At 43.4% G+C, this 20,068-nt stretch overlaps 1 protein-coding gene across 5 annotated transcripts in view; it reads left to right on the top strand.

The window, feature by feature from the left end:
- Positions 1–20,068, top strand: part of trip12 (thyroid hormone receptor interactor 12) — a 53,579-nt gene that overhangs the window by 2,104 nt on the left and 31,407 nt on the right. For 3 of the 5 annotated variants that reach the window (XM_083772638.1, XM_083772637.1, XM_083772635.1), the window contains exons 2-11: positions 4,152–4,304; positions 7,357–7,482; positions 8,690–9,489; positions 14,240–14,345; positions 15,921–16,057; positions 16,894–16,977; positions 18,250–18,345; positions 18,839–18,990; positions 19,665–19,700; positions 19,811–19,906. In XM_083772638.1, the coding sequence (XP_083628764.1) occupies positions 4,201–4,304; positions 7,357–7,482; positions 8,690–9,489; positions 14,240–14,345; positions 15,921–16,057; positions 16,894–16,977; positions 18,250–18,345; positions 18,839–18,990; positions 19,665–19,700; positions 19,811–19,906 (1,737 nt within the window). In that variant the 5' untranslated portion in view covers positions 4,152–4,200. The remainder of the gene's footprint in view (positions 1–4,151; positions 4,305–7,356; positions 7,483–8,689; positions 9,490–14,239; positions 14,346–15,920; positions 16,058–16,893; positions 16,978–18,249; positions 18,346–18,838; positions 18,991–19,664; positions 19,701–19,810; positions 19,907–20,068) is intronic. The other 2 variants (XM_083772639.1, XM_083772636.1) reach the window with 1 other exon arrangement.

Genomic DNA, 20,068 nt, shown 5'->3' with positions numbered 1-20,068 from the left:
GGAGTTGTTCAGAAAGTGTTTGCTACTGGCTGGAGAATGTAATGGAATTAATATATTCTGAGGCTAAAGAACACGTTAGCTGACGATGCTAGCAAATGTAGCATCCAAGCAAACTACGTCAGAATTGTAGGCCTCTGTCTGTGTAAATCGTGGGTGTTATTAAATCCAGAATTCCCCCATTGACGTGTTCATGTTTTTGAATCGATGTGCGTGTATTGCCCGATGTTTTCTTTGAGCTGTCGATTATCTGCGTTAGGTAATTATAAGCGTTTGTAATCGATTGAGAGACGCCAGTTGTCAGACTGGACGAATAAACAAAGACGGAGGATGCACTGTCAAATGTAGGCCTAAAACGGCCTTGTGATTTTTTTTTGCCAAGTGTGGCGTATTTTAAGTATAAAAGTCTGTCATGCAGGCTAAATTCCAGATTGTATAGATTACATTGTACCTTATCAACTTCATACACTATTGATAAAACGCCTTAGGATATGAAGTTCTGCCTTTCATATTGTAATCTGTCCTAGCAGCTCACTGGCAGGTAGTTCGACTCATGATAATGACATCAAGCTTATTTTCTAGACAGAGCAGTGGTTTTCAACCCCTTTCATAGCAAGTTCCATTATTTATTCTGCATTTAACCACCATTTGATGAGATTTAGCCTTGCAGACCCAAAACTAAAGAATATGTCCACATTTCCATGCTGTATTGATGTTGTTACCATTAGGAGAGATAACAGGCAAGCGATGATCAAAATAACATTCTTCTACATTCTCTTATTGTGCACACTTGTAAATTAGGTAATTCAGATGTTTAACAATGTAACAGTGATGCAATAGCTTGCATTCTGCATAATTGGAGTCCTTTCTCAATTTAGTGTAGTCTAATGATTAGACTACACAAAATTGAGAGAGGACGCAATCATGTCACCCTCCGGGGGTCCTGGGATGCAATACTGAACTCATAAAATGTCCCTGGGACCGATCTAAAAGACCATCCATTACATTGAAAACCTATTTACATCACTATGTAAATCGTTCATTTTACACTCCCAAAAGTTAAAGATTTATAAGGGTCAATTTGTTTACCAACTCCATCATTTAGCTGGGGACCACCTGGAACCCCCCTCAAGGACCACTGGTGGTCCCTGGACCACTGGTTGAGAACCACTGTTCTAGAGGAATTTACCCATGCCTGCTAATATGTTGTCCTGGTGACAATATCCCACAATGCTGTGCAGCCACTAATTGTTAGACATCTAAGGATGCAGCCATTACATAGAATAGACTATTATATAACTGATATATCTATCTCTAAATGCACCATGTCTGTACGTGTGTAATCCACGTAACTCGAGAACTGTTCGCCCCACCGACTTCAAATTCGACACACGCATTCCACACCCCCACAGGGAGTGCAGTGCCCGGTGTCGGTCGGACCCACGGTTGTCCAGAACCGCCACAAAAAGGGCAGGGGCCCAGTCCAGAGCTGGGGCATGCCTGGGCATGCCTGACGCAGAACTCCATATATAGGAATGAAGGGACACAGAGAGACACATGCAGAAATCTCCATATGTCATAAAAGGTACACAGACGGATGGGTGGAATGGGTACTCTGCATTTCTGGTTGTCCAGAACAAGCACAAAAGCCTCATTTGGAATGCTTGACAAAAACTCTGGACCTGATCACCCCTATATCTCCATATATGGATCTGGCCTGTCGTGACATCACATCACGGGTCACCGCTCTAGTATATAATAATCACACCAGTGTGAAGTGAGGGGCGCTCTTATCATACATCTCATTCCGGCCAAAATAGCCGATTTGCTCGTCAATGTTCCTTTCATTGTCTGGCATTTATTGTTTGTTTCCACAAAAAGCCGATTTGTTCAGACACATATGACGTAAATTCTCCTTACATTGTCGATGGCAAATGTGACAAGTTCAGGACAAAAAGAGCTGTGTCTATAGGAGGGGCTAGCGCCCCTCAAAGACAACATATTAACTGGTTCCCTCATCATAGAATTTGACATGGCTGTGTTGACAGTATAATTTAAAGTATGGCTCACTTTACTATATGATCTCATCTGTTCCAATTTAATAGTTTAGTACAGATTCTATTTCAATTCTCAATGGTTTAAATTAATATTCATAAACATTCAGATCTTAAGCATAGTCATGCATTTAATAAATTGTTTTTGGTAAGATGATTGATGAAGGTCGATGACATAAGTATGGAGGGCAAGTGTACGACATTGTCTACATGGTTAGGGTAACCTAACCCGTCTGTCAGACCAAAACATGTTGGCAGCCTGATGTAGCAAAATAAATACTGTGACTGATTGAGCTAAATAGTTTTTTATGTTGTCTGAACAACAATAAAATGCCATTGACAATGGACGGAGAACTAATCGGCATATGTATGTCGGTGGCAACCCTTGGCCAATAAAGGACCACCATTCTTGATGTACGATGATTAGAGTGCCCCTCACTTCACACAGGTGTGATCTTAAGAATTAAGATATTTCCACTAATCTTACGTTTCGTAATCTTTAGTACAGTAGTATTCAACCCTTTTCATTTATTCAGCATTTGAGCCACTGACCACCATTTGCTGAGATTTTGCCTCGGACTCTAAACTAAAGAATAATTTGTCCACAATTCCGGTGTTACAATAACGATTCTCTAATTTTGACTACTAGACTTCTTGTAAATGAAGTAATGCAGATGTTTGACAATAATTGTTACACAATGTTTAACAATAATTAAACCAAAATAAATGGACCCTTACAGGTCAATTTGGTTTCATTTCATGCTCTCAAGAGTTAAGGATCTAATTAGGGTCCATTTGGTTACCAACTCTCCCATAATTTAGCTGGGGACGACCTGGAACCCCTTCAAGGACCACCGGTGGTACAACATTCTAAATGTAAAATAAGAGTTGTTTGTGGTATATATTGCAGAAGAAAATTTTAGCCTTATGGCATTGTTTTCAATGACTGGAAAACTGCCCTATAAAGACACTTAAAGATGGAGTGCCATGATTTCTTTCCACCCTAAAACATGATTATCAGGTCTTATTGTTATATAAGGAGGAAGAGTTCTTTCAAAAAAGGGTACAGTAATTTGTTAAAATGTTGTTTTTATGTGGGCACGCCCACCAGTTCATTAAGTATGCCTGGTTTGCCTGGTGGGTGGTAGATGTATGATAAAGGAGGAGGGGTTAGGGGAGGGGCTGATGATATGATGTCACTATATTACTGTTTTTTTTTTATTGGCACGTTTGGCTGTCAAGGGTTCATCCTCCAGGAAGAAACCCTAAATACAAAGTTAATATACCATTGCACATATAAACGACTCCAGGGTGTCTAATGAAGCAGTCACCTCATAGACGCATGAAAAACTGGAATCACTCAGGTTTTAGTCTATTTGATTGAATATATGTTCTCATGAACACGTCTCTGAAGTTTAGTTTAGCTTTTTTGAGTGGTGAGGTGAGCCACAGCGCAAAACTGACTGGGGAATTGGACAATAGATAAATGGTTTGGCGTTGAGGAGTCGCCAGGTCATGAATGACGACACGCCTCACATTCCTCCAGAGCTCATGTGGTTTCTGTCTTTTAGTGTTGATTTTGACAGCATGTTTATGTCACCTGAAATGTTTTACTGTTAGTTTAGTTTTACAGTTGATTTATTAAACTAAAATATATTTTGGTGGGCCTAATGCCATATAAATGATTTTACACTGGTTCCAACTTGCATGCTGAAAATAGACTATATACAAGCTCACGCGTTGTGAGCTTGTAGATCTGCTATTTTCAAGGTGTTAACGCTAAAACCGTCTCGACCCTTTGGTGTGGTTTGGGCCATTGAATTCCATGCGTTGAATCACTACGGTCAACATGGGTAAACGTGCAACAAGACATATCACACCGCAGGGATAACGCTAAAACTGTCTTGACCCTTTGGAGTGGTTGGGGCTTAAGTCATCGTGACTTAGTTTCTATTCAGTTTTCGCCTGTGAAAAAGGTAGTCGAACATTTGTCGTAGTTTTGCCCCACACTCATTCTTTCGGTGCTCCCACCACAGTGAATGGTAGTGTCTAGAAAGGAGAGCGTTGCCTAATTCCTTTTGCTTTCCCTTCCCTCCACAGTGAATGGTAGTGTCTAGAAAGGGTATGTCCCTTCAGGAGAGAGGTGCCAATGTCCAACCGGCCTAATTCCAATCCAGGGGGGTCACTGCGCCGTTCACAGAGGAACACTGCTGCGGCCCAGCCACAAGACCACACAGTCACGGTCACGGGAAGGTGAGTTGACCCAGGCAGTCACCCAATCAGAGTTGACCCAGTCAGTCACCCAATCGTTTTCAAGTCTTATTAGACCAGTGGTTCTCAAACGTTTTCATGTCGCGGACCCCTAAATTAATCTGTATTTGGCCGTGGATCGGATTTCAAAGAATGCCAATTGTTTTTTTTTAAATGGCTGTGTATATTGGGCCCTGGGCTGGGGGTCCTCAATTTGAGAACCCCCGCATTGAACTGTGGACCGCCATAAGTTTTAATGTACAAATTCCATTTGTACACTCGGAGTTACAGCAACAGGTTCCATTTGGTTCCTAACTATAGATAATGTATATGGCGACCCCCTGGAACCCCCTCAAGGAGTTTGAGAACCAATGTATTGGGCAGACTGTGCATACGGAACGTTTTCAGACCCTTTTCAAGTTTTACACATTTTGTTTCAGACTCCAAAAGTATAATTTGTTTCCCCCGCTCATCAATCTATAAACCATGCTTCACAATGACAAGGCAAAAATAGTTACAATATTTCTTAATGCTTGGTTAAACCACCTTCAGCCTGGCCTTGAATTTGACAGCCATAGGTCTCGATTGATCTTACAAGATTGGCACACTTTTCTTTTGGAAGTTTCATCCATTCGTGGCAGAAATGGTTCCAAGTTCAGGCAGGTTGGATGGGAGCAAAGGTGCACAACTCATTTCAGGTTTGTCTAAAGATAGTTTACGGTTTGTAGCAGTGGGCTAGGCAGCAATTATTGTGGGGTCAGGTCGACACAAAACACTGTGCGCAAAAAGGCTCTGTTCCATTTAGTGTACAGTGGTTCACATACCTCAAGGACCCCCATACCGGTCCATTTGGTTCCATTTGTACACTTGGAGTTAGACACCCGTACGGGGCCATTTGGAACCCACTCAAGGACACTTTAAAACCCACTGTAGCAGAGTGTTTCCAGTGACTGTGAGCCAATAGCAGCACGTTGACTCTGTTTGACCTAACCTCGCCCACCAGGCTTTAGACCACCTCGGAGGAAAGCCTGGTCTCTGTTTCATTTCGGTATATGATGTTGTAGTATTGTTTTGTAGTCGACGGGCAGGAACAACAAACACGAACTTCCTTTTCCCTCAAACCGGAAGAATGACAATAAAAGCTCTCGTAGTCTGCAGCTTTTTATTGAGAAATCGGTTTGAGGGAAAAGGAAGTTCGGGTTTGTTGTTCCTGCCTGTCGACTACAAAACAATACTACAACATGACGTAACGATATCATCCGCTCCCGCCCGGATCATATACCGAAATCAAATGGTGCCCAGGCTAGTTTGACCAGAATGGAACAGAGCCATCATTAGTATCATCGGTAACACCTGTGAAGGAAGTAGGGAAGGGGCCCGGAAGTAGGAAGAGTTATTCTGTGTGCATAGAGCCCAAGGACTGTCTAAAGAGGACGAGACGCGAAGACCGTACGGGCGACGCCATGTTGCTCCATGGTGCTCCATGGTAGGAAAGAAACATGCGCAGTTGAGACCAAGGAAGCTGAACGCGGAAGTTTTTGCTTTATATAGCCCATTGCGCATGTTTCTTTCCTTCCATGGAGCACCATGGAGCAACATGGCGTCGCCCGTATGGTCTTCGCGTCTCGTCCTCTTTAGACAGTCCTTGATATAGCCTATTCTCTCAATCTGACATACACCACAAACTATGAGACCAGAGGCCAGACATGTCCCAGGGTTGGTTATGGGCTGTTATTTCAGTTCGACACAGGTGGACTCCAGTCAACTTCCAGAAGCATCTGAAGGACCATTGGTAGAAGTGTAAATGTACCAAAGCTGAATTGCAATTGCCTTAATGAATACCACTTAAATGTAAATAAGTTATTGTTTATGAATTTAAAACACTCCAAGAACCTGTTCATGCTTTGTCACTGTGGGGTATTGTGAGTACCGGTAGATTGATATGAAGAAAATGTTTGAATCTATTTTAACATAAGGCTGAAACATAAAATGTAGAACATTTACAAGGTTCTGAAAACTATGCAAAATTATGCGCTGTATTCTTAGTAGGCCGGATTCACAGCTTTCTGAAAATCTGTAATGCATCTTGAGACTAAGGCCTCTTTTAGACGGCGACCATCTCCATATAACACGTCAAAGTCCCGTTGCGTTCTCATTTTTTTGGACCATTTACATGAGAACGCACACTTGAATGAACACGCTACAAAGTGCATGCATATATATGCCAGGTCGCTAGGTGGCGCGTGTCCTTGTGGGGTCCGTGTGACGCAGCGCTTATATAAACCATAGACATAAGTCACGCATGCGTAGAACTACTTCCGTTCTTCTACACAGAAAGTAAACAAACGTCGCGTCCTCATCACACCTCCAGCAAACCGGACTATCCGACATCGTTGTTGTTGTTCGTTTCCCCTAGCAACTGACGCATGCCTATGACACCATGTAAAAACGTAGGACACGGGGCGAGCCGACCAGAGCTGACGTAAGCCATGATGTCACAAGTTTTGTGGATCCACCGTTTTGCCTGTTTATATGGAGACCATAGGAAACAGCGTTCTAAAAGATTTCCACTCTGGGAGGTGGTTTCACTTCGTTGCGTTTTCACCTCCTGTGAACACGGTTCTCGTCTAAATGACAGCTAAGTGTCAAGGGATAACATGTGGTAAAATATAACATTAATTTCATTGTGAAAAATGTGTCATTTATTTTGTGGTCTTTAACTTGACTTAACTTTTTACAGCTCACATTTACAACAAAAAGTAATGCCCTTGAGAGCATTACTTTTAGTTGTAAATTAGATTATATTCAGACCAAGGTTTAGATTTTAACGAGTTTTTGATTGATTGCATATTTTGCAAGTGGCACAAGTTATACAATAATGCTAAAAGGATAACCCAAAAACCCTCTGGGGGGCTTGTTCCCATTGTGGTCCTTTGTATATTCAATTAATCAAGATTAACGCAGTCAAAAGCCCTAAGGAATTGATTAAGTGGAATTTATGTGGAGTCATTACACAAACCCACACATGTTGCTTGGTCTGTTTCCAACCTTACAGGTTACAGTCAGAGCAGGTAAAACATAAAGCAAATTCCCCTCCTGAAAGTAGAAGACCTAATTCTAAGGCTCCCAAAGCCACGTCCAGCTCAGCCTCTGGCCAGTCCAGAGGGCACAGCTCAAGAAGGTACCCACCCCTTCTCTCTACTTGGCACTCGGTGTGTGTGTGTGTGTGTGTGTGTGCGTATATGTGGGGGATGCACTGGGTGTTTTTTAGTTTTATTTTCTTTATTTTTCAAATAAGCATCATACTAGATAAAATGCATAAAGAACCCTGTTGTACCTTTTTTAGGGATGGGACGCTTAAACGGTTAACCGTGTACACCAGTCGTTTTCAACCTTTTTCATGTCAAGGTCCATCATTGATTTTGCATATGCGCCACAGAACACCATTTGACATTTAGCCTCTCGAGTGCAAAACAAGAATATGTTGTCTTAAGTCTTTGGATAAGATTTTTGTCCACAATTCCATTCTGTATTAATGTGGTACCCTTAGGAGGGATAACAGGCAAACTATTATTCTAGTCATTAATTGAGGAGACCTTTTGTAAATTAAGTAATGCAGATGTTTAACAATAATTAAAACTCTTGAGAGCGTAAAATGAACTCTCAAGATAAAGATCTATTTACAAAATGTAGGCAACCAAATGGATCCATGGGTCCATTTGGTTGTAAACTCCATTTTGCTGGTGATCACCTGGAACCTCCTCAAGGACCACTTGTTGAAAACCACTGGTGTACATCTGTTGGGACAAATTAAGATACTTTTAGTATTGCACGCTCATTCTGTTTTTAATAATGTGACTGTCAGCAGTTCTCAGGCTGGATTAATTAGTTCCACAAGTGTTTCATTCAATTATGTGAGGCATGCTATGCTGGCGTTGCTTTTTTCTACCAGGTGCCAGCATGGTGTGTCACTATAGTGACAGCTCAACCACCCTACTCTTTTCAAAGCCATACTTATAACGTTATCCATTTAAACAATTAATGTATCCCAGTACCAATGTTGCTGGCCGCCATGAAACATCAAGCACTGACTTGATTTGCATTGTGTGTGTATATACTGTACAGTAGCTTTGTCAACACCAGTGCTGTGCACTGCAAAGTTCATTAGTATTAAATATGATGTCATACTCCCTCGTTAACCGTTAACACCCGTACGGGTACACATTTGCAGCCCCAGAAATGTCCAACGCCCATCCGTAGGATTCTTTTCATTTTCTTCTGTAGATCTGAATGAGGTTGAATGAGGCATTGTTTGTATTTATGATGACTTTTATCATTTGTAAGTTTGAGGAATGTCCTCTTAAAATGGTCTCTTTTTTTCTTGACAGAAGCGGTCTTACTCTTTCCGTGGCTTCATTTGTGCTTCAAGACGACCCAGAGGCTGCAGGGACATCGGAGCAGGAACGCCCAGGCCACCAGTCAAAAAGCAAAAGCGCCCGAGGGCTAAAGCGAAGTTTGGCCACCGACCACACTAGTACCTATAGCCCGACCCCTTCTAAGAAGTCCAAATCACTCCCGCCACTCCCGCCACCCAGCGACAATACAGTCGAGACCAAGAAGGGCCCGGCCAAGTCCAAGAAGAGATCTCAGGCGCCGGAGCCGCCCGCGTCCACAGGGCGAGGCCAGAGCAAGAAGAGCGGGGCCTCTGGGCCCTCACCCTCACAGAAACGGAAGAAAGCAGACCCCCTCCCCGCTCTGAGCAGCGCCGCTGGGTCCCTCCCGAACCGTACAGAGGGCAGAACTGCAAAACCCACCAAGCTGGCTTCTAAATCGGCCGCCTCAGCCAAAGCTGGGTGTAGCACCGTGACGGACTCCTCTTCTTCAGCCTCCACATCCTCCTCCTCTTCCTCCTCCACAGGTATAAACAGCACCGCCCCGCAGGGCGCCCGGGTCAAACAGGGCAAGGACCAGAACAAGGCACGGCGCTCTCGCTCGGCCTCCAGCCCGTCTCCCCGCCGAAGCACCCGCGACAAGGAGCAGGCCAAAGCTGCCGGCTCGTCCAAATTTGAGTGGGCAGCCCGCTTCAACCCCAAAGTCAACCTGCCAAAGCCCAAACTGTCCCTACCCGGATCCTCCAAGACTGAGACCTCTAAGCCTGGGCCCTCAGGATTACAGGCCAAACTAGCAAGTAAGTCACAATCATTAATTTATTTGTTTGTACGTTCAGAAAAAAACTTCCAAGTGTGTTCTAATATGTGGAAACGACACGAAATTATTTGTCACTATGTAACCATTTCCCATCTTGCTGCTATCCATTTTATAGGCCACTATATATTTTTCCCCTCTCATCCAGTGCTGAAAAGGGACGAGATTAGGGATGTCCCGATCACGTTATTTTGCTCCACATCCGATACCGACCGATCATTCGATTTTGAGAATCTGCTGATAGTACAGATTTTTTTCATTGGCCAAGATTTTCGATCACGTGATCGTACCGCGTTAACCCTAGACGGGATGGAGCTGGTTGAAGGATAAAGTGTGTTAGTGTCACCTGTTTTTTACATATTGCAAATTGTAAAACAACCCACTCATACATTTACATGTGTATACTTTTACGAGTTGTTGATGTTCCCGAGTTAATGAGATGATTATTACAGGAGGATTCTGGATGGTTTAGATGGTGTGGAGTGGTGTTGCTGTGGGGATGGGATCCAGGTTACGTCTCTGGGATTAAATGTCACAGGATCTTTGGTCTGTGCAGTGTCACAGCTTTAGTTTCAGAAGCCCTGCTGGGGGACCCGATACGGCTGCTGTTACTGCCTCGCACACACACACATGTACATATACACATATACAATAATGCACAACACAAGCCAACCTAAGTGATATGACGCTTATGTGCTCTCATCACAGATATATAAACACATTTGCTCACCCACTTTCTTATGGCTCGTATAGTCGGCCTTGTGTGGTGTGTGTGTGTGTGTGTGTGTGTGTGTGTGTGTGTGTGTGGGGGGGGGTTAGTTATGTGTGTCTAGCTTTACAGAGGAGCTTGCAGGCTTCAACCAGGAGCAGAGGGACTGGCTCAGATTTCAGCCAGTGTCAGAATAAACGGTGGACTAGAAACTGGAGGACTTATAAATTCAGCTGAAGGCTGTTCAGTTGTGGAACAAAATGGTCATTGTACAGGTAGGCAGCTGCCAGGCAGACATTTGGGGTCTGTACTCTGTATATCCATAAACAGTTTCTTGTAACGCGAGTACTGATCATAACATTTGTGGTCAATGTTAGGAGTAGTGTGAAAGCAGAGCGGAGTGAGTGCTTTGATATTTAGAAGTCTCATGAGCAAATACAGTTGGCATTGAGGACTCATTCCCGATGCGAGTGGTGTGGTGCACTGTGGGGTCTGGCTACAATGTCTTGTCCCAAATTGTGTTATGAAACAGAGCTTGTTGATTGAAGGTCAAACTCAGTTTGTGTAGGCTATTATGGAAAGGCGTGCAATCGCAGGATTGCGCAATGCATACCGACCAAATACAAATGGCTAAATGAATACGCGGCACAGTATTCTTCAGTCGGTGAGTCTGAGTTAGCTGATCAGTTCAACCTTTTGGCTAGAGAAGGAGAACTGAGGCAGGGCAGCATATGCCTTGGGGGACCTGGCCTCAAAATGGGCAGACCCCTCTCTGAGTTGATGGACCTGCCTGGCTGGCTGATTGGTCAACCAGCTGACCCGCATTTCAGGGTGAGGAAACACTTGACATCTAGCCCTGGAGGTTTTCTTTAGCCTTTCTCACTGCCCTCTCTTGACACACACGCACGTACGCACGCACATAAACATACACACACACACACTCTCTCTCACTCATCCTACTCTTCTTGGCTCAGCGTGCTTCAGTCACGTTCGGTTCAACACAGATTATAATGGTGAGTCGTCGTCATGCCGTATGTTTGTTTGTATACTGTGTGGTTTCTCCTGCGAGAGAAATGCACTGTGGCAACATTTTAGCCTCCAGACTGGGAGGTGACTAACTGGATGTGAATGACTGCATAAACAAGAACAGGATGGTACTGTAGTACAGTGGTTTTCAACCCTTTTTTAAATTTCATGGCCCATTATTTATTCGCCATTTGAGCCATGGACCACCATTTGATGAGATTTAGCCTCTCGGACACAAAATTAAATAAGATTTTGTCTACAATTCCTTGCTTTTGGCAAACGTTCGATCAAAATAACAATTCTTCTACGTTATCTAATTGTGTCGACATGTAAATGAAGTAATGCAGATGTTGCACAGATGGTTTCATTTTAGGCTCAAGAGTTTATCTTATCTTGGCTTATCTCAAGAGTTAAAGATCTGTAAGGGTCCATTTGGTTAGCAACTCTCCAGCATTTAGCTGGGGACCACCTGGGAGCCCCGCAAGGACCACTGGTTGAAAACCACTGTTCTAGCCTCAACAGTCAACACCATTGTAATTTTAGACTGTCTGTCACTGAATTGAGTTGTATTAAGAGAGCAGGGAGAAGGAGTGATACACTACGGATGCAAATGGCCTCTGTTAAGAGGTGTTGTTTATTTAGAAACGATGGGTTGGGAGAGTAAGAAGGACTAATGAATTGATGAGAGAAAGTACTTCATTAGCCCCATATCCTTTTAACCTCTTGTCGGTAAAAGTTTTGTGATAGTGAAGTGAATTTAGCCGGAACAGGTTTCACATGAAGGTTGTCCTCCTGTCATATGGGCATAGTGGAGGTTCTATTAATACTCTGGGCTGGCTGGAAGGTGGCACAACTCTACAGCTACTGCTGTCGGGACTCTTCACTGTTCTGAACGTCGGTGACCCTAGCTCAGTTTTCATGCCAAGGACCCCCAAATTGACGCTAATTAGCCCGCAGACCCCCATTCTAAAAGATATGCTAGATACTAGCAGTGATTCTCAACCATTTTAATTTCAAGGACCATTTGGATCCATTTGTACACTCAGAGTTACAGACCCATAGCATAAGGGTCTGTTTGGTTCCAAACTATCATTTAATTGGGGACCCCCTGGAACTACCTCAAGGACCCCTGCCCTGGGGGTCTTTGAGAACCATTGCCCTAGCTGCTTCTGTCTTTGCTCTCACGCAGAGTGAGGAAAAAAAGTGTTTTTTTGTTTGTTTTTTGAGCGGTGCTAACCACCACTCCAAGGAAGGGCCGTGTGTGTCTGTTTGTAGCACGACCTATTGACCCCTGCAGATGATTGGGGACGCATTTGGGTCACACACTGTGGAGCAGCCGGGCCATTCACACTGAGCAGTCGAATAATTGGGGCCGCATTCAGGTCACACACACACCTCCTGCACTGCTCGGTTCACACAGGTGTGATTTCTTCCTGAGATGTAGTGGGTGGGGGTAAAACAGAATTAGCATTGGGTGACCTCACCTCCTCTTTGAGTGTATATACAGTATATGTGCAAAGCAAAAGATGCAATAGACAGCACTTTTTCCACACGCAACACTGAACACGCCCCGACTGCACTGCAATGATAACAATATGTGAGGCTCCTTTCTCTCTCTTTCTCAAATGGACTGCCTTGCTCCACCCCAAAGATATTTAGAGTTGGCCTTTGTGTTCAATAATTAACCCATTCTGGGCGGGGTTCCCTATTTGTACCTTACCCCCTCAGGCCGGGAACCCATATTTGGGTTCTGTACAGTATGTACAGTATTCAAAAATGTAAAAATTTTGATTCTGCTATATCAATATTTGAAGTTTTTCAGAAACCTTAGGTCAGGATTTAGAGGCGTTTTTAGAATCGGCCTTAGGCCTGAATGGGTTAAACCCAGCCATTTGCCCCGACTTGTGGTTATGGATGCCAAGCGAGTTTGACCACAAACCAATGCAATTAAGTAGCCTCTATGAATTGAGCTATGCACTGTGGATAGATTTCAGATTTGTATTGAAGGGATAGCACTCTGAGATGCAGCATCTATTGTCAAGACGGACCCGTAAAACATGAACAGGATACATAAGAACATACAGTACAGTACACAGATACAGATGTATACATAAAAACACAGAAAGCTTGCTCACCCTCTTCCACCCACTCCTCCAACCACCACATCAGCTGCTCAACAGAGGAAAGAAGGCCACAGTGCAAATACATCAGTGGTTCATTTCCATGTCAAGGACCCCCACATTGACACTAATTAACCCGTGGACCCCCATTTGAAGAGTTGATGCCAGTGACCCCCATAAGAGAAGACTTTTACGGCTCTAGCAGTGATTCTCAACCAGTTTAATTTCAAGGACCCCCAGTTTGACATACATTAGTCTACGGACCCCCATTTAATGGCATTTCTATCTATCTAATATAAATGGAAGTTCTATTTATATTGTAAAATCAATGTTAATTTAACTTTGAGATTGTAAAATCTCGTTAAGGGGCCATTTGGTTCCATTTGTACACTCAGAGTTACAGACTCATAAGCGTCTATTTTGTTCCAAGCTAGGTTTTAGCTGGGGACCCCCTGGGACTCCCTCAATATGTCATTACTGCTGCTGTCGCTTGAGCAAGTTGTACGTATGTAGCGAAGTCCTAAAGCGACTGAAGGATCTCGTGTTTGATTTGCTCGTCAGTGGTGTGTTGTAACTGTTCTGTGTTTGTTTCATCTAGGTTAGCTCGTCAGTGGTGTGTTGTCCATGAGAGCTTAAAGTTGTAACTGTTCTGTGTTTGTTTCATTTAGGTTAGCTCGTCAGTGGTGTGTTGTCCATGAGAGCTTAAAGTTGTAACTGTTCTGTGTTTGTTTCATTTAGGTTAGCTCGTCAGTGGTGTGTTGTCTATGAGAGCTTAAAGTTGTAACTGTTCTGTGTTTGTTTCATCTAGGTTAGCTCGTCAGTGGTGTGTTGTCCATGAGAGCTTAAAGTTGTAACTGTTATGTGTTTGTTTCATCTAGGTTTGAGGAAGTCCACTAAGAAGCGCAGCGAGTCTCCTCCAGCAGAGCTCCCCAGTTTTCGGCGGAGCACACGCCAGAAGACCACGGGCTCCTGTGCCAGCACCAGGTAACCAACGGGCCACACAAGGTGTACAAATACTAGATGAAGGGCGGGCCCTTTTGTTAACTATAGAAAGCAGCCCTTAACCCATTTTGACCTGAGATCAGATTCTAAAAATGTCTTCTACATCCTGACAGATTTCTGAAAAAGCTATGTTTCTTATGTCAGTGGTTCTTCGATTTTTCAAAAATAGCAGACCTACAATGCTATGAGCTTGTAGATCTTCTATTTTTCAATAGCTAAAGCATAACGTAATGCTAACACAAAAAGGGGTTCCCGCCCAAAATGAGGCCGATTCAACAAATAAATCGGTTTTCTGAAAACACATTTTCACGATTTTCAAATATAGCAGATCTACAAGCCTGTAGAGCCTTTCCCCGTCTTATAATGGGTTAAATACATAAATCTGCTAGTCTTCATGAAATGGACCTGAGTTGCAATTTAGACTTGGATGGTTTGTCTACAACAAATCTCTTTCGATCTAAAGCTCACAGCGTGGGCAGACCCTTGCTCAATGTAAATGGGTTATCTACAAGCTGAAGTATTGTGCCGTTAGTGTTTCCGTTAGTGTTTCCCCAGCCATTGTACAGGCATGGCACCTCGCCAAGAGAATTAAAACCAGGCCAAAGGAATTCTGAGAGAATGTTAAAAATAACGCAGGTTCTCCTTTTGATTTAGTCGGGACACCGGAGGTGCACCAGAGGACACATTTAAAGGCCTCACTGGTTCGTGAATGTAATACAGGCTTAGAAAACAGTCTTCATCCTTGAAAGTCCAACTTAAGTTACTGTTTACACAACACGGCATTTGACAAGATATGTCATCAGTTATGAGTAAAACAAGGAGTAATATTCCTTTTTCTCATGTTAACTGGGACACTGTACTTTACACTGGTGCAGGCAAAAAATATAATTCATAATTATAATTCATTTGTACAAATGAATGTATAAATTAGAATGGCAATGGGAGAACGGATATCTTTCTTCCAATACACCCAGGGGGGGATGTTTTAGTTTTATCGCCAATAGTGCAAAATGCTGAGTGATCAGATTAACATTTGAACATTGATTGGTGCCAGTTCTGGCTGCTGTGCCGTCCTGTTCCGTTTACCGTCCTGCTCCCGTCCACTAAAATGACTTCCGGTTTGCCGTCTGGCGTCTACCGCTTGCCTGATGGCTGATTCCATTAGACATGCCTGTGAGAACCACTGATTTATCACTCACAGTGTGTTTTAACAGCCAGCTACTACAGCCTGACGTATTTTCTGGAAATGCATTATTTGTCAATTGGACCGGGCAACATGAAATTGACGTGAAATAGTTTGAGAATAGAAACATGGGTTTTTCAGAAAACTGTCAGGATTTAGAAGGCATTTGTAGAATCGTCCTCGGGTCTAAATGGGTTATTGGGTCAAGGGAAGGGGCCCGGAAGTAGGAGTTATTCTGTGTGCATAGAGCCCGTTGAGCCTCAACAGAAACATGACTGTATAATATATGTGTCTCTAATGGTTGACTGTACAGTGCTTTCTACTTTAATATGCTGCTCACAACAACCTGTTCTGTCCTGCTGTCCTTCCTCCAGTCGGCGGGGCTCAGGCCTGGGCAAGCGCGGGGCAGCCGACGCTCGCCGACAGGAGAAAATGGCCGACTCCGATAACAACCAGGACGGCGCCAACTCGTCGTCTGCACGCACCGACGAGGCACCACAAGGGGCTTCAGGTGTGTAGCGGCTTTTACAATTTTAGACATTTAGCAGACGCTCTTAATCCAGAGTGATTCACAGTAAGTAAGAAGAACAACACATGGTAATACATCATATACAAAAGAATAGTCATCATGAATCATACATAAACTAAGAACGTACAGATGAATATCTATATAATGAAACTGTCTACATAAAATGCTATTTAAGTTGCCTAAGTTGAGCCTTTGCATATGCCTGTAAGGTCGTCGAGGCTACGGCTCGTCTGAAGAGGTGGGTTTTCACTCCATAACAAACTCCAACTTGGCCCCTTGCCCAGTGTGCAGTTAAAACAGTGGACTATGAAGTATTTGCAGCATTTGTTGCATAAACAGTAAAGGGCTGCTGCCTGCCATAGAGCCATGTCCAAACATAAGAAATTAGGTCATCAGCTTGGAAGAACCTGCTGTTTCCCCAAGTCATGGATTAAAGTTCTCAAGTCGCCACGACTGATTCACCGAAAATACCCAATCTATAAGCTCACAACGGCCACAGACACGTGAGTTTATAGTTTGTCTATTTTCGGTTACAGTTATATTTAAGATTAGAGTAATTGACGTGTTCAACTAGAATAGATTTGATTTATGAGAGGTCAAACTAGCTATAGAATTAGATACATGTTACAGAAACCCTAATGATCTCGGATATTTCATAAAAGAGAAACTACCTGCTAATTGTTGAGTAAACAAATTGCCCATTGGGACAGTTTTCAGTCGTGATATTTTATTTTACTTTTGTTCCTAAGTAGCCTTGAGCAATCTTTGGGTGATGCCTTTGTTACTTCATTCACACATTAGTTTTTTTTTATATCCAGCTTCTAGCTCAGTTGCCGGAGCGGTAGGCATGACCACCTCTGGAGAGAGTGAGTCTGATGACTCTGAAATGGGCAGGCTCCAAGGTAAGTAGATGGGGATACTTTTATAAATATTCATGTTAAAATAAATGGTAAATGGTGCATTTTATATAGCGCTTTACATAGATTGTGCATTACATTACATTCACGCCCACATTCATATGCCGAAACCATGCAAGGCACCAACCTGCACATCAGGAGCAATTAGGGGTTCAGAGACTTGCTCAAGGTCACTTCGACACTAACTCTGGGGGAACCCGGGATCAAACCGGGAACCTCACGCTTCCCACCCGGCCGATTTACCGGCCACTCTACCCTTGTGAGCCACTGCCACCCCATAATCCCCCTTATAATCAGAATAACCCTTATCGCCAATAGTGCAAAAATGCTGAGTGATCATGTCCCCTCCATTTTTATTTTTTTTTCTAATCCACGTATGTGCCAGGAGGACCCAAGTCTAGGTTATGTGGCTACATGACGCATCAACACCAGTGTCCATCCATTTAGATAACAAGCTACCGTATGCTACCATATTGGATAAACTGTGTGTAGTCCTTTCACCACTAATGCCATTAGTGCTTTCTGGCGCGCCTCAGTTTTCTCTTTGGTCAGCCATTTATTTCCAATTATAACGGCATCTTGTGACTACTGTAGTTGTAGCTGGCTCTACTGAAGGTGCTCACAGAGCTGCTGACGTTGTAGATATTACTGATATCTACTGTAGTTGTAGCTGGCTCTACTGAAGGTGCTCACAGAGCTGCTAACGTTGTAGATATTACTGATATCTCTACTGAAGGTGGTTACCGAGCTGCTAACGTTGTAAATATTACTGATATCTTGGATACTGTACTCTGACAGATCAATGCTGTGCCAACTTGTTGTTCTAACTAGGCCTGTCACCATTACACATTTTAAGTTGACGATTAATTGTCTGGCAAATAATTGCATTGGATTTCTGTTGTCTTTGTAATCACAAATTTCACACTTAAATATACAAAGAAATCACTGACACATTTAATATCGTTTGTATTTCTTTTTTATTTCCAAACATTTTAAATCGACATGGAAATGATGAAAGATTCCCTTAAATAATTGCGATTAGATGATTTATGTAGTAATTGTGACAGGCCTTCTTCTAAGTACCATCATCCATTGTGTTAAAAGCTGCAGTCACTACAGTAGGTGTACTGCACATTTAAACATGTTCCCCACCCTGATGGAAATGCCTGTGGTGTATGTATGGCGTGCATACATGTGTGCTTGTGTGATTGAGCATGCAGTTCATTTAAGTTTATTTATTTTTGTGGTCATGTCTAGCTCTGTTGGAGGCCAGGGGTCTCCCACCACATCTCTTTGGGCCCCTGGGGCCCCGCATGTCTCAGCTGTTCCACAGGACCATAGGCAGTGGAGCCAGTGAGTACCTCTACCTACCCCAAGTGTTCAAATAAAAGAGGGTATGCGTGTGACATCATCATCATACCCGGAAGTTATGCGGGAACGCCTACTGAGTGGCAATAAAATACACTGGCCCACAGCCCATACATCCACACAGAAAAGTCCAGATCTGATTGCACTAAACGTTAAATTACATTAACCTCACTTTGCCACTCACTTTATGCATGCGCATACCCTCTATATCTATATGTACCTTTTTTATTCTCATTTAGAGCTGAAACTATCGATTATCTCTTGATGACTTTTTTTCTTCTAATTTTATCCTTTATCATACAATGTTGTTGTGCAAAAAAAGGTTTGCAGAAAATGGCGATAAGATTATTTTTTGGGCGGTGCCTAAACGCTCCAACGACTGGCTGTGTGTGTCTTGTCTGTCCCTGTTTTGGAGTACGAACAGATCAATAAGTTGACGTATTCTCACCATGGTTCTCTCCCTTTCTTCCCACTACAGGCTCCAAAGCTCAGCAGCTGCTGCAAGGCCTGCAGGCCACAGGCGACGAGTCCCAGCAGCTCCAGGCCGCCATTGAGATGTGTCAACTGTTGGTGATGGGCAACGAGGAGACTCTGGGAGGATTCCCTGTCAAGAGTGTGGTGCCCGCATTGGTGAGCAGATTTGCGCCTGCTTTAATTTAACCCATTCTGACCTGAGATCAGATTCATACGAGGTTTCCGCCGGACACACGCTGGTCTGACGAACCCATTCTGACCTGAGATCAGATTCTAAAAATGTCAGTCGTTCTTCGATTTTTCAAAAATAGCAGACCTACAAGCTCGTATCGCGCCACTCGGTGGCGCGATATGAGCTTGTAGATCTGCTATTTTTAAATAGCTAAAGCACGACATGATGCTGACACCAAAATGGGTGCCCGGTCAGAATGGGTTAAGCCTGATCTAAATTGACCATGTGTTGCCTCTGAACATTTGTTCAGAGGCATGCTCGGGTTCAACCGGCGTGCATAACAATGAACAATGTGGATTGTTCGTATATTTTCATAGCTCAGACTCAACAAATGGACTCGCGTGTCCTGGTAAAAAACACAAACAAACATTTGCATCACATGAATGACACTGCACTCATGATGGGTGAGGTGCTTTAAAGTTTCAGGGGAAGATGAGAAGAAAAGGCCTTGCTATCTTATCTACGCATGTGAAGATCAGCTGGTCGGAAATCCATGTTGAACTTTGTGTGTTTGTGTTAAAATGCTAACATTGACAACCGTATGTTGCTCTGATCATTTCTTGATTTCAACATTTTAACACCCACTTTTCCTTCACAGATCACGTTGTTACAAATGGAGCATAACTTTGATATTGTGAGTATTATATTATAGGTGCCCTTTCATTTTCTAACTATTTGTAGAAGCTTCGTTTCCATATTTTTGTATCGTCACTGTATTTGTATCTATCTTGTTTACTCATACAGATGAACCACGCGTCCCGTGCTCTCACATACATGATGGAGGCGCTGCCTCGATCCTCTGCCGTGGTGGTCGACGCCATTCCTGTCTTCCTTGAAAAGGTGAGACTCATCAGTGCTCATACCCTTGGTGGGGTTAGTGAAGGGGCCTTTCTGTGTGGAGTTTGCATGTTCTCCCCGTGTCCCCCTAGGGTAGGTACCTTCACAAAAAACATGCAGTAATCCTGGTCTCTATACTGCCTCCCCCTGTCCACCCGGTGCGCC

The sequence above is a fragment of the Protomyctophum parallelum genome (assembly GCF_964188405.1).
Source record: "Protomyctophum parallelum genome assembly, chromosome: 9".
NCBI lineage: Eukaryota > Metazoa > Chordata > Actinopteri > Myctophiformes > Myctophidae > Protomyctophum > Protomyctophum parallelum.
Note: the sequence above shows the minus strand (reverse complement) of the source record. Positions and strands in the feature narration are given on the sequence as shown.